This window comes from Aquarana catesbeiana, linkage group LG03, assembly GCF_042186555.1.
Source record: "Aquarana catesbeiana isolate 2022-GZ linkage group LG03, ASM4218655v1, whole genome shotgun sequence".
Taxonomy (NCBI): domain Eukaryota; kingdom Metazoa; phylum Chordata; class Amphibia; order Anura; family Ranidae; genus Aquarana; species Aquarana catesbeiana.
Window position 1 is genome coordinate 186,039,064 of NC_133326.1, and position 15,190 is coordinate 186,054,253.

General features: G+C 39.1%; 1 protein-coding gene across 2 annotated transcripts in view; it reads right to left on the bottom strand.

Annotated features, from left to right (window-relative positions):
- RELN (reelin) overlaps positions 1 to 15,190 on the bottom strand; it is an 865,607-nt gene that overhangs the window by 277,729 nt on the left and 572,688 nt on the right. For both annotated transcript variants that reach the window (XM_073619618.1, XM_073619617.1), the window contains exon 21: positions 5,888 to 6,080. In XM_073619618.1, coding sequence (XP_073475719.1) covers positions 5,888 to 6,080 — 193 coding nt within the window. The remainder of the gene's footprint in view (positions 1 to 5,887; positions 6,081 to 15,190) is intronic.

Sequence of the window (15,190 nt, forward strand, 5' to 3'; positions counted from 1 at the left end):
ATTCAGCCAACTATGCTGGCTCAGTTGGGCCTGAAGCCGGAATTCAAAATGAACCAACCCTGACGGCGCTTGAAAGTGGCCGTCCTGGCTTGCCCTCCCTGAGTGCCCGTGGTGTCCGGCTAAGATACCTTGAATTCTTTGCGGGTAGGGGGGCTATCAATATGCCAGACAATGTGTGAAACCTTTATAAAATAAAATAAAAATTAAGCAAATCTTTGGTGACATTTACTGCTTTTGTTTGTTTTAGCTGACCCTGACATGTGGTGAGTCCTGAAAATGGCGTGATTGTGTAACCTTATACAAAGCACTGTTGGGTGTTATTTACTAAAGGCAAAGACACTTTGCACTACAAGAGCACTTGAAACTGCACTTGTAGTGCAAAGTGGATTTGCCCTTATGAAATAACACCCATTGTCACAGAAAGCAGCAATTAGAGCACCACAAAAGTGTTGTAGCGTTGAGACAATTATCCACACATTCTTGATTAACAATCTTTTTAATACCAGCACAATCACATGTGCATTTTGCCAAGGTTTTTAAAACAAACCAACATGTTTGTTGTATAACAATTTTTGGAGTCACATTAGAAAAAGTAGAAATGTCCATTTAAGATAAAACAGGCATGTTTAAAACCAACAAGAAAGACACAAATCTTGAACTTACAAAGTTCACATTTGGTAGAACTTGAAGACAATATCAGACATGAGTATTTAGGAACTGTGTTTGATATTGCGTTCAGATGGGGTGAAGTCATCCCAGGAAAAGCCAAATTTTGAAGATGCACACCAATTTACGAATGTCAGCATGTGCTAGCTGCCATCGGGGGGATCAAAGGACGTGTTTTGGGGGAGCAACCCCTTCCTCTCAGCTACTTTATTATCGAGGAAGGGGTTGCACCCCCAAAACACGTCCATTGATCTCCCGTGATGGCAGATAGCACATGTTGACACACTGTGTGCCTCTTCAAAATTTGGCTTTTCTACAATTCGACAAAAAATTTTAAAATTGTAGCACACCATAAAAGAAAGGGATTTGGAGGGGTTTTAAACTCTCCCCAAAACATCAATGATGTTCTTATTTTTTTTAATAACATCATTGATGTTTTTCGTGATGTTTTCCAATGCAACAATACACCCCATGATCTCCCCAATCAGGATCTGTGCACTTTCCGAGGTGAAAGGATCTGGATCCACAACATCATGATCACCTAAAAAGATAGAAACCAAAAAAAAACATGCATTATAAATATGCCGGCATCCATCTCTTACCTAAGCCTGTGGTCGCAGATACTCACCTGTTGTGGTGACTAGTTCTACCACGTCTTCTTCCTGCTCCTGCTCTTCTTGTCTTTGGGGGATATCCCCTTCTTCCAGAGGTGAGGGGTCTCTGGTCTCCTCGGATGAGGGGTGTCCTCCTAGTCTTTTCTCCCCTATGTGAAAAAAAATGGTATACTTAGCACACAGATATTTGATGGCAGAACTATAAATATGAAACATTGCTTGGAAGTGGGGTACAATTGTCGATTTTGGCAGAGTTCCAAGATGTAGATTTTTTTGGGTCCTTGGTCAAACTTCAATACTTTACCTGTTTTGTACAAGCTTCACAGATGGAGACCCCCCCCCTATAGTCTACACTGGGGCACCTGTGTGGGCCCCCTAATAAAAAGGATGTTCTTGTGTCCCACACTAGTGCTCCTGTGTCCAGATGTGTAAACAGCTGCTGAGTGTCCTCTGCTTACACAGAATCTAGTTTGCATTTCATTTTAGTAACAAACCCATCTACACAACCAAATTATTTTCAGACAAGTAGGCCCTAAAAAATGTGGTCAAATGCATATGGCCAAAACAATGGTGTTTTGTATGCCGAAAGAAAAATGTTTGATACAAACGAATAATGTGCCCATGAACATGAAAGTTGCCATTTTAAACTGTACAACAGTTAAGAAAAACACATGGAGCAGCACGAACGTAATAAAGACAAAAAGAATAGGAACACAGCACAACTACTTACTTTTTTGCAGCACTCTCTGGATCTTTCTGTACTGCTCGTGTTCTCGTAATTTCAGGTCCAACCACCGCTTCCTGAGCTGATCTTTCGATCGTCGTACCCCGAAATTCCGGTGCAGACTTTTGACCACTTTCGCCATGATCTTGGCCTTACGGACATTGGGGTTGGGGTAAGGTCCATACTTTCCATCATAGTCGGCCCTCTTCAGGATGTCGACCATCTCCAACATCTTCCCAAAGGACATATTTGATCCCTTTAATTGTCTCCTTCTGGATCCAGACGTTTCCGGCTCCGGGCTTTCCTCCACCTCCTCCTCGTTGCTATAATTAGCACGCACCTGCTCTGACTCCGCCATGTGCTCTTCCCCCACTGCGCTGAACGAAAAGGGGCAGGGAATAGACTAGAAAGAACGTCAGGGGCGGGCGGAGTTACACGCATGCGCAGTGTGTATAAAGCGTAACACGCGTGCGTAGTACGTACGATCTGTGAGCGGAGGAAGGAGTATCGGAGGCGCAGATCGTGATAAGGAAGGTAAGAGCCAAACTTGGGCCTATACTGCTTCTAGATTGAGGCCTATATTGTAACAAGATTAGTAGAGTTTTGCCTGACATTAGGGTTTGTCTTGTGTTGTGTCTTGCAGTGAAAATGGATATCTTGAAAGATAACGACTTTATGGCAATCTTCATTGACATGTTCAGGGAGCTGCCTTGTCTGTGGCAGATAAACCACCCACATTATAAGAACCAAACAAAGAGGAAGGCAGCGCTGGATCAATTGCTGGAATTTATGAAGACAGTGATCCCCACGGCAGACATCACCTATTTGAAGATCCTAATTGGTGGCCTGAGGAGCACTTATCTAAGGGAGCACAAGAAGGTCCAGGATTCCCAGAGATCCGGAGCTGAAGATGACATCTATGTCCCCAGGATGTGGTACTATGACAGGCTGCATTTTCCGGCAGGTCAGACTGAACCCAGGCCAGCACTCTCCAATCTTCCACGCTTCCTTCCCCCCCAGCTGAGGCTTCTGACGCCCAACCTGGGACTTCCAGGCAGCAACATGTGGAGGAGCCCAGCTTGAGCCAGGTACAGCATTCTTCTAAATATTTCTGCTTGTCCAATCAATGATGTTAACTAGATGTTAGTTTAGAGTACTAATTTATGATTGTGATAGATGAAGCAAAAACTACCACCATGTCCCTTTTTCATACACAGGGAAGTCAGGAGGTGGCCGGGCCAAGCAGGCTGCCTGATATCCAGGTCACTCCCCTACACCTGCAAAGACAAAGTGGCAGGAAGAGGAGTACCCTGGAGGAGGCTGCCATAGGCCTCTTTTGGAAGTCTACAGAGGCCCTGAGAACCCCCCACACTGTGGAGGAGGACTTTGATTGCATAACTGCCTGCAAAATGCTGCAGATGGAGGAGGGCCAACGACTCCTGTGTGAGTCCTTAATTTTGGAAGCTCTCAATAAGGGGTTGAGGGGCCAAATAACATCTGCTACCCACATTTGTGACCTCACACATGGTCCTCCTCCTCCTCCAGGTCCTACTACTCCTCCTCCTCCTCCTCCTCCTCCTCCTCCAGGTCCTAATACTACTCCTCCTCCTCCTCCAGGTCCTACTCCTCCTCCTGCCACATCTCCAACACCAGAGCCACAGCCGGGAAGGAAGCATGGAAAGAAGACCAGAAAGTGATGACCTGGGTCCAGTCTGGTCTGGCAAAAGATGCAGCCTCTTGTATGACCACAGCCTGGGGACATAGATGTCATCTGCTGCTTTCCGGATCTCTGGGACTTCTGGACCAGACTGCACTCCCTTAGATAAGGACTCCTCAGGCCACCAATTTTGATGTTAAATAATTGATGTCTGCGCTGGGGGCCCAAGGCTTCGACAATTTCTGCTGTTTCTCCAGCGTTGCCTCCCTCTTTGTTTGGTTCTGAGCCCTTAATAAAGGATTTTTTGTTTCAATTATACTTGCCTATGTGTGTTTTCCTTCAAAAAGGACAGTTTGTTTGTGAGGAAGCAGGTACATTTCAAACACACAATGTGAAATTAACAAGGGACACCAACACCAAGCAAGCTTCTTGAGATTAAATAATATAAGATATCAATGGTGTTGTGGTAACTTGACACACAAAACACACACAAAAATATTAGGGAGTAAAACTAACCAAAAAATAAAACAAAGATCAGCCTTGAAAAAAATAATACAAACCTAAAAAAAAAAAAAAAAAAAAACAGCCTCTAAAAAAAAAAAAAAAAAAAAAAAAAAAAAAAAGAAAACAACCCAAAAATAATTTGGTCAGATGTGACAAATCAAAATATATTGAGGGAATCCCGATAAATAATAAAGAAATAAGTTCGTGAGAAGTCTGTGTGAATATGAGCAGCAAAACTACTTCATTCTTCTCACATTATAAAGAAGAAGAGCGTGCGCTGTATTAAACCATTTTTGACATTGCAGCATGAAGAAAGTGCTGTATCCATTCCGAACACTAATTTTGCCAGACTGAGCTGTTCCGTCTCAGAATTTCTTCTGAGCATGCGTGGCACTTTCTGCGTCGGAACTGGCCACACATGGTCGGAATTGACGCGATTGGATTTTGTTGTCGGAAAATTTTATAGCCTGCTCTCAAACTTTGTGTGTCGGAAAATCCGGTGGAAAATGTCCGATGGAGCCCACACACGGTCGGAATGTCAGACAACACGCTCCGATCGAACATTTTCCATCGGAAAATCCGACCGTGTGTACGGGGTATTAAAGTGATTGTAAACGATCACTTTAAAACAACCCATTCAGTTTAAAATAGAAATGAAAGGCAAAACATTTTTGTATATATATATATATATATATATAAAATATATATATATATAAATACCTTATTTCCCTTTTTTATAAATGATCACATTCCCTCTGTTCTCAGCTGCACAAGAGCTGGGGGGGGGGGGGGAAGCAGCAGCACACTGAGCTTGCCAGTGAATGGCTGTGCAACGGGGGGGGGGGGGGGGTGTCAGGTGACACCAGCCTTAATAAAAAAATTAGAAAGATTAAAAAAGTAAACTGCTTTATTGGCAGGAATACCAAATTAAAATAAAGGAAAAAAAGTGTAAAAAGGTAAACTAATGAAGCTGCCACATTTAAGGACTGTTAAGGTGCAATACTATCAATTTTTGGGGGGTTTGAGATACACTTTAACCATTTTTCATTTAGGTAGTGGAGTTATGCATGTTTTCAGTTATTTTTCTCCCGTCTATAGTGGATACGGAGAACTTCACTTTACTTCAGCTTTCTAAAAAATAAATGGTAACAGAACCCTGACAGAATGTCCCTGTCAAGGTGTATTTACATCAGATTGGCAACCTTATTAGACATGTATGCTACCTGTACTAATGTCTTGAAAATTATATTTTGTGAGATGTTAGAGATGATTAAATTACTAATGATACAGTTCTGTAAAACAGGAATGCACATTGTGTGAACACACACAATGATTAGATGAGGCTGATGTATAATAAGTAGGAGCTTAAACAAAGTGAGAAGAAAATTAAAAGCCATAACTGCCCATAATTAAAACTCAAAATCCCATCTCAGAAGTAGTAAGCAATGCCTAGCAAATGATATGAATATTCTTATGGCAATGTCTATAAATAACCCCAACTATTTTCCTGATTGTTATATTGTTGGATTCATTAGACCCAGACATGAATTTATGAACTGTGATCAAGTGATTATCTTAAATATGGTGGCACTGTTAATAGTACATCAGAATCCACAGAACAATAAAAATAGAAAACCAAGTAAAATCTTTGTTTTTAGAGACTGTATGCATGTTCCTCTGGAACATATGGTAATTTCTACATCCTACAGTAAATAGTCATACCTCTTGCACTAAGTGCCAAGTGAGTCCATGGTTAGTTGAATACTCTAACATCACTTGATTGTCCATATGTGGTGTAAACCGCTCACCGCATCCCATTACCAAGTTAAACTGTATCATATAAGATGCTCCAATCTGCATGGACTGGGTTTCCACATAGCGGGTACTTGAGGATTGCTTTGAGTCGCCTGTGAAACTGATAATACAATGTAAATAAATTCAAAATACAAATGGAACATCATAAACACAGAAGATTGTGACTGAAGAATACAGTGTGAATTCATAAAATGTATATTCTACATACAAATATAAGAGAAGCAACTGCACATGCAATTCTACTTCCTTGACAAGTCAGTCTACTAGGAGTTAATACGCTACTCCCACTAATTACAAATGTGATTCTTCACACAGCTGTCCTCATGGGCTTCTACATTGATGCCAAACATTAGAGTATGCCTCCTTGGTTTACCTAAAAATACTTTTACCTTTAGATTAAGATTTTAGAAAAATAGCAATTTTAGGGTTTGTTGGAAGTTGACATTTACATATGTATTTAAAGCTAAGCTGTGGTGCTGCATACATACTTCTAGTAACCCAGATTAAATATGGATAGTAAAAAACAGAAAAAACAGAAGTTTAAAAACTAGAAAGAAATTAAAAGACTAAAGTAAAATAAAAATTGATCCAAAATTGATTAACTAGTAAGGCATTATAGAGTCCTTGTGTCCAAAACTTTTATTCTTGGAAGTGTGCAAAAAAATGGTGCCTCCTACATTCAGTCAACGGATTTTGGAAGAGAATAAGTTTGATAATTACGAAGGCATATTTTCTGCGAGTTGCTATCGATAATATAGAAAGAATCTTGTAATCTGCTCTAATTGTTCAGCTCTTCTGATAGTAATAAAATTTATTGCATTTATAATATCTCAGATATTCTTCACTGAGTTGACTCAGCATTTAACAATATCATAATAGAAATTATATTTTTTGCAGTCTCGTTTTGTCTTCAAGCTAAATAACAAAAAAAAGAAGATTGCTTATAGCTATCTGCCTGTTCTTATCAAATGTGTTTATTGAATTTTAACAATTAGTATACATAAGTACATATGGTGGCAGCAAAAGAAAAGATCACATATATGGTAATGATATTGAGTTGTAGTTCCAACATAAACTAAAAGTAGTTTAACTAAAACAATTGAAGCATGGATCTAACTACTCAAAAGATTGTGTCATACATTGTATAAGAGAGGAAAAAACCATCTTAGACCAGGTTAATATAAGATGACCTCAGATAAAAAAAAAAGGTCTTAATTATCATCAAGAGTATAGTTTTTAAATAAAAATAAAAAAAAGAAATCCATCAATCATCAATCCAAGACCACCACAGCCATGAAAACAAGATGGGGAATAATTTGGAGCATATTTCGCAATTCCGACAGGGACCAAATACCACCGTGTGAGTATTTTGGCAGCTATGTTTTGTGAGGATGCCTTAATCGTGAGCCAAATCTTAGCCCAATCGGCTGCTTCCAACAAAACCCAAGATCCATCTCTCACTTAGCCACATATGATGGTGGGTCTGAGTTGGGTTTAGTAATAAGATGAGTGTAAAGAGTCGAAATAAGTCCCTTAGTATGTGGGTCACGTTTACATATATTTTCAAAGCACGTTTATTTATCTAAATGTACCTTCCTTGCATATAGGGCATAAAAAATGTTTTAATCTGAAGATATCGAAAGAGCTCTGAATTAGGAAGTTTGTGACTTTCACATAAGTCAGGGAAAGTTTTGAATGAAGTAGAGGATGCTAGTTCACAGAGTTGAGTTAAATTAGTGGAGGTCCATGCTTTAAAAAATTTAGGGGAAGACCAAGCAGGATAGAAAAGTGGAGTTTTAAGAAATGATAAAAGAGGTATATGGGGAGATTGTAGGCCATTTACTAATTAAAATTTATCCCAAATAGCTAGTGTATGTTTAGTTATAGGATTATTGAGTTTTTTACGGTTGGAGGAAATAGACCATACGAGGTTGGTTATTGAAAGTGGGTCGCAATCTATTGATTTCAGCACAACCCAAATCGGAATTTTGCGTGATATTTAGGGATATGGGCTAATTAAGCTGCATGTTAATAGGTGGTAAAATTAGGAAACCCAAACATAACCGAGTATGGGAGCCATGGGTCCTGTTGGAGACTCCTACAACCTAATACTCCGTAACCCTTGATCTTGCAGAGATTGTCTGCCTCTATGATTAGTGCCTATTAAGTGATGCAGAGCTTTTGGGGCGGGTGGTTGTCCTTTCTTATTCTCTCGCCTTTACCACTTTGTATTTCATTTCTTTCTTCTCCTATCCCTGACTCCCCTTAACCTTTTCATTATATTTTTCTTCTCCTCCATTTGTTTATACGCACTTATGCAAGCTAGATTTTGGTGTACTATCTAATTAACATGACAATTATACATACTGTCAATGGTTGAAAGCTATGCATGCCTGCACCGAACTTTACCACTGGCCAAAATGTTAGTTGATTACATGCCAGATGTACTTTCACTACAACAAACTGTGATTTCTTGTATTTTATGTTGGAAATTCCTTTTTTTTCTTGAAAAATCAATAAAAATTGTCAGTTCTCAAAAAAAATTAGGAAACCCTAGTCCCCCTTTGGGCTTTGGAAGGTAAAGAGTGTGTTTGGGCAGATGGGGTTTCAAGGAGCCCCAAATGAAAGTTAATACCTTACGCTGTAATATTCTGAGAAAGTATGCTGGAACAGGAATAGGTAAAACTCAAAAAAGATAAAGAATTTTAGGCAGTATAGCCATCTTTATTATGTTAATTTTACTTATCCAAGATAATGGTAGAGAGGACCATTGTGTCAGGAGATTAGATATTTGACACAAAATTGGAGGATAATTGGCAGTAAAAATGTCAGAAAGATTAGGTGTGAGAGTTATCCCTAGGTAAAGAAGGCGTGAAGTGGACCATGAGAAAGGGAGAGATGTTTGCGCTTGTTGTAAAATATAAGGAGGTAAAGATATATTTAAGGCTATAGATTTTTGAGAGTTAATAATTAGACCAGATAAGTGGATAAAGTGATCAAGTTTACTTATAAGATTAGGAGCAGAAATATGAGGGGATGACATAAAGATTAAATCATAAAGATATCATCAGCAAACAGGCAAAGTTTATGTGACTGGTGACCAGTTAAATCTAGACCTATAATAGAGGAGTCAGTACGGATTGATTGAGCAAGGGGTTCAATAAGTAGGGCAAATAAGAGTGGGGAAAGTGGACATCCCTGACGCATACCCCTACAGATGTCAAATAGGTTTGATTTATATCCAGCATATTTAATATAAGCTTTGGGATTTTTGTATAATGGGGAGACCCAGCTAAGAAAATATGGACCAAATTCCCAACGCTGCAGGACAAAATTTAGGTAACGCCACAAAACTGTATCAAATGCTTTTTTGATATCTAAAGCTAAGAGACAGATGGGTATTTGTCGTGATTTAGCTGCTTGAATTAGTAAAGTAGTCCGGCGTACATTATCTGCCGCTTGGCGCTGTTGGATAAAGCCAACCTGGTCTTTATTTATTAAAGAACCTATTACACTATTTAAGTGGGTTGCTAAGACTTTCGCTAGTAACTTAATGTCAAGGTTAAGTAATGATATGGGTCTATAGTTAGAACAAGATGTATCGTTTGACTGAGGTTTGGGGATCATGTTAATGTTTCGGGGCGAAAGGATTGATGGTTAAGGAGAGAATTAAATGCGTCTGTTAACATTGGAGCAAGGATATGAGAGAATTTCTTATAGTATATGGCAGAGAAGCCATCTGGGCCTGGACGTTTATTTGGTTTAAGAGAGTCGATTGCTAATTTAATTTCGATAGCTGTAATGGGGCTTTCAAGACAATCGCACTGGGCTAAAGGAGACCTTGTACATTTAACGTAAGGACATTTAAGGGGGCCATAGGTAAATCCTAAAGAAAATATTGTAGTATATTGCATTCATAGATTGTAAGTCTATAATTACCCCGGGGGGGGGGCAAGAACCAAGAGATGAGTAGAGACAGAATAAAGGAGGAAGAAAGAGAGAGTAATAGTCATATAGTCAAATAATAGTAAGTAAATTAAGGAAAGTAAGAAGGCGGAGTACTGAGTGTGTAAAAAATGTTAACTCAGAGGCCTAGTATCTATCCAAGCAGGTCCTCCAATAATGGGTCAGAATGGAGGTTTATCCTAGGACAGAAACATAGGGGGGAGCAGTGACAATCTCTCGAGACCCCAACAGCCTAGATCTATATACAGAAAAAGAGAAATATTTGAACACCCATGTTCGGCCTTTGAGAAAAAAAAAAAAAATGAGACAGGGTAAAAAAAATAAAAGGATAATTAGCTATTAACAACTATACTGTAAGGCGAGTATATACCTACAAGGTAACCCTAGGGAAAAAATACATTAAAATAAGAAACTGTATAGCTTGCATAGAAATATTACCTATCATAGGATTGCCAGTAATGAAGAAGGAAAATAGTGATATTGATAAACAGGATCATTAAATATAACACAATAGAAGTACTTCAATTTAAAAAATAACTAAATTTTTCTCTAAGATGAATAAAAGTAAATAAGGTTATAATCGAGACAATAGGTATCTCATTGACTTAAGGGGGGAGGGGGGGAGAGGGAAAAAGGGGGTAAACAGATAAAACATAAAATATGTTTATCTGAGGTTGTGGGGGTTAAAAGGGTGAAGTTCAAAACTTAATAGAACAGTATTATTTTAAATAAGTTTAGTCAGATTATACTGAAAGTGGTAAATTACTTAGTGACCAAAGAAAGGCAAAGCCTTAAGACTGAATACGCTTGAAGTTGAGGAGTGAAAGTCATTCAGTCCATTATGTCTACAGGATCTATATCAGGAGGACTGAATCGACTTCTCTTATGCTGCGTACACACGATCGGAATTCTTATCGGGAAAAGCTATGATAGTTTTTTCGACTGAATTACGCTCAAGCTTGTCTTGCATACACACGGTCACACCAAAGTCCGACCGTCCAGAATGCAGTGACGTACAACACGTACGATGGGACTAGAAAAGGGAGGTTCAATAGCCAGTGCGCCACCCTTTGGGCTCCTTCTGCTAATCTCGTTTATCTCGTGTTAGTAGAAGTTTGGTGAGAGACGATTCGCACTTTTCAGCCTCGTGCTTTTCAATTTGTTTCTGCTTTTCAGTTTGTGCTTGTGGGTTCGTATCAAATGGACAAATGCAGATCACTATAAAATAATTGAAAAAAAAAAACAGGAGATCTTGATTCCAAAAAAAATTAAAAATGACTATAAAAATTAATTATAATCATTATTAGGGAGATCTAGCTTGAAAAACAAAAAAAGATTATTCAGGAGATCATGAGAAATAATAAAGAAATAAGTTTGTGAGAAGTATGTGTGAATATGAGCAGCAAAACAACGTCATTCTTCTAGCATTATAAAGAAGAAGAGAATGCGCTGCATTGCAAGATTAAAAAATTTGCAGTGTGACAAATGTGCCATCTCCATTAGGAATGGTCGTTTTACCAGACTGAGTGGCTCCATCTCGTACTTGATTCTGAGCATGCGTGTTTTTTTGCGCGACGGAATTGCATTCACACAAACGGAATTTCTGATAGAAACTTTTTCCGTCTGGAAAATTGAGAACATGTTCTCAATCTTTTGCTGGCGGAAATTCGGCCAGCAAAAGTCTGATGGAGCATACACACGGTCGCATTTTCCGACCAAAAGCTCTCATCGGTCTTTTGCTGGCCGAATTTCCGATCGTGTGCACGCGGCATAAGAGGAATTTTGTCAGCCTCTATCTTTTTCAGATTTGGATGATTCTTGAGGGGAGCTGGATGTTGTGAGTCGACGAGGGCTAGTTGAAGATCTTTCGATAAGATGTAGTTCTTGTAGAGTGTTTTGTAGTTCATCTGAGGATCTACAGGAATGTTTGACACCTTAATGGATAAAGCGGATAGAAAATGGGAATCCCCATTGATAAGGGATCTGGAGTTGCTGTAGATTATGAAGTAAGGGTTTCAGTGCATGTCGTTTATCCACAGTAATTGGGGAAAGGTCAGCAAAAAGCTGATAAGGATGATCTTGAAAGATGAGGGAATCTTTTCCTCTAGCTGCAGCCATGAGTTGTTCTTTGGTGGGACAGAAGTGCAATTTTGCAATAATACCATGAGAGGCACCTTCTGGTTTGCGTGGTGTTAAAGTTCTGTGAATCCTATCCATCTCCAAACTATCGCCCGGGATTGACGGTAGTAGTTCTTTGAAAAGTGCGTTCATAGTAGAATGAAGGTCAACAATAGTCTCAGGGACCCTTGAGAAAGTCACATGACATGTGATGATACGCGTGGGGATGAGGAGTCAGTGAAGTCATCGCATAGTGTTCGGCAAACACAGCGATAGCTGTATGAGCGGTGAAGCTGTCTGACCACTGTAACAAAGGCGATTCAGCTACTGCGAATGTGAGTGGATTACAATGATTGCCCAGTTTTGTAGCATTTAAAAACACTGCGCAATGATGGTTTTTCTTTTATCTTTATGTGAATCATCACCTTGCAAATGTAATTCATCATGCAACTGTGATCTGTGATAACTGAAATACAAGCAAGTTCATCAAAGGCATTTGACTGGACATTTAGACCCCAGCTGAATTAACACAAACAGACACTATTAAATGTTTTTTTATTTTTATTTCTTTCATCAACATATATCCAGGGATATGTGTTCCCTTATGGGTCTTTGATGCATTTATTTGCATCCATTCACTTTATTGATTGATATATTTATTTGCACTTATTCAGTTTACTGATTGTGATATCAGGGTATTTTATATGGTTTAGGATTTTATATACAAGCACCACTCCAACAGATGGGGACAGTTTGATAAGCGCACCAACATATTTTATATTGATTTGTAGCAGGTGTCACAGCACTAATTGGTTGGTTGCAGCTCACATATTTTTTTCTGGTGTTTTGTTATTTTATAGAGAATCCACATCAGCGCTTTAGTTTTTTTTTACAATGAGAGCCCACTCTTATTCCTACAATACAGGAAGGAGAAACTAATTAGTGAATGATCATTCATTAGTTCCAGAACAAAACAGCAGTACAGGGTTGGTTTGATTGTGGGATTGTTTTTAACCCTTTTATTTTCCCCTCCTCACCTGTACATCTGATCATCATACTGTCTCTAGAGACCTGCAGATTAATCCCTCACCTCCGTTCCTGCACATCTGAATATTAACCCTTCACCACCCTTTGTGTATGACATGTTGCTGCTGAATCTAGTGTATCATTAGCCAGCTCCATGTTTTGACCACCAATACCAGCATGTTTATTAATTTCCTTAAAATATTGTGGCAAAAATTAGATCCCCTTTGGGTGTCAATTTTTCAAGATGACATTTTGGGGGTGTTTGTACTGCCCTGGCATTTTTATTTGATGTTTTCTAAAAAAAATGTTTTTTTTTAAATGTTGACCTTTTTCTCTTATATAAAAAATAAAAACCCCAGGGTTATTGAATACCAACAAAATGAACCCCTTTCAAGTCGACAATACGCAATAATGCGTCCCCACTGGACTGGGCTTTTTTCCGTGGGGCTGCATATATGTGTATCTTTCTTTGTGCTGGGAGTGTGCCGCACAGCGTGCTCCCAGCACAGAGACCAGGGTCTCAGCGGAGCTGCAGATCCCGTACTAACAATTGGGACCTGGAACTCCCGGTTTCGGGTCATCTGATTGCTGTGATAGCCTTTTATTGCTTATTCCAGTTATCAGTCACTTTAAAGTCTCTGTGTTTCTCTGTCTGTGAATGGAGAAGAAAGATACATTGCATCTCTCTCTCTCCATGCAGAGAGAGAGATAAACAGACAACAGTAGTAAAAAAATGAAAAATGAAATAAGAAATAAAGAAAAATTACATAGATCAAGGTTTAATCTACATCAGTGCAAATGTTAGTGTTTGGGTCAGGTAGGGGTCAAAAGGCAATGTCAGGGTCAAAGGTCATAGTCATATATTTATTTTGGGCAGGGTTTAAAAAATGTTTTTAATTATTATCAGTGTCAGTTAGTTTCAGTGTGTTTTAGGGAGGATAAAAAAAAGCAAAATGCGACTGTACTATGGGTACAAACAACAAATAACATACACATATGTAGTATCGCTGCGATTGTCAGGAGCAGGAGAATTTATTTTGGGTTGTTCCTTGGTGGTAGGTTATGGTAGTAACAAGAAAGATACAGCTAAATGTAAAAAAATATATATTTGTCAACTATGTTGGGCCAGTTTTCCTTTGATATTAAAAAAATAAACAGGAGATATTCATTACCATTTACAGTGAGTGAAAACAGTATTTAATCCCCTGCTGATTTTGTAAGTTTGCCCACTGACAAAGAAATCAGTCTATAATTTAATGGAAGGTTTATTTTAACAGTGAGAGAATAACCATAAAAAATCCAGAAAAAGTAATTTCAAAAAAGTTTAAATAGATTTCCATTTTAATGACTGAAATAAGTATTCGACTCCTTTGCAAAAGACGACTTAGTACTTGGTGACAAAACCCTTGTTGGCAATTACAGAGGACAGAAGTTTCTTGTAGTTAGCCACCAGGTTTGCACATATCTCAGAAGGGATTTTGTCCCACTCCTGTTTGCAGATCCTCTCCAAGTCATTAAGGTTTTGAGGTAACTTGAACCTTCAGCTCCCTACACATATCTTCTATGGGATTAAGGTCTGGAGACTGGCTAGGCCACTCCAAGACCTTAATGTGTTTCTTCTTGAGCCACTCCTTTGTTGCCTTGGCTGTGTGTTTTGTTTCATTGTCATGCTGGAATACCCATCCACGATCCATTTTCAATGCCCTGGCTGAGGAAAGGATGTTCTCACCCAAGATTTCATGGTACATGGCCCCGTCCATCTTCACTTTGATGCAGTGAAGTTGTCCTGCAGAAAACCCCCCAAAGCATAATGTTTCCATCTCCATGTTTGACGGTGGGGTTGGTGTTCTTGGGTTCATAGCAGCATTTCTCCTCCTCCAAACACAGCGAGTTGAGTTGCTGCCAAAGAGCTCAATTTTGGTCTCATCTGACCACAACACTTTCACCTAGTTCTCCTCTGAATCATTCAGATGTTCATTATCAATCTTCAGATGGGCCTGTACATCTGCTTTCTTGAGCAGGGGGACCTTGCGGGCGTTGCAGTCAGTCCTTCACGGCCTAGTGTGTTACCAATTGTTTTCTTGGTGACTATGGTCCAGT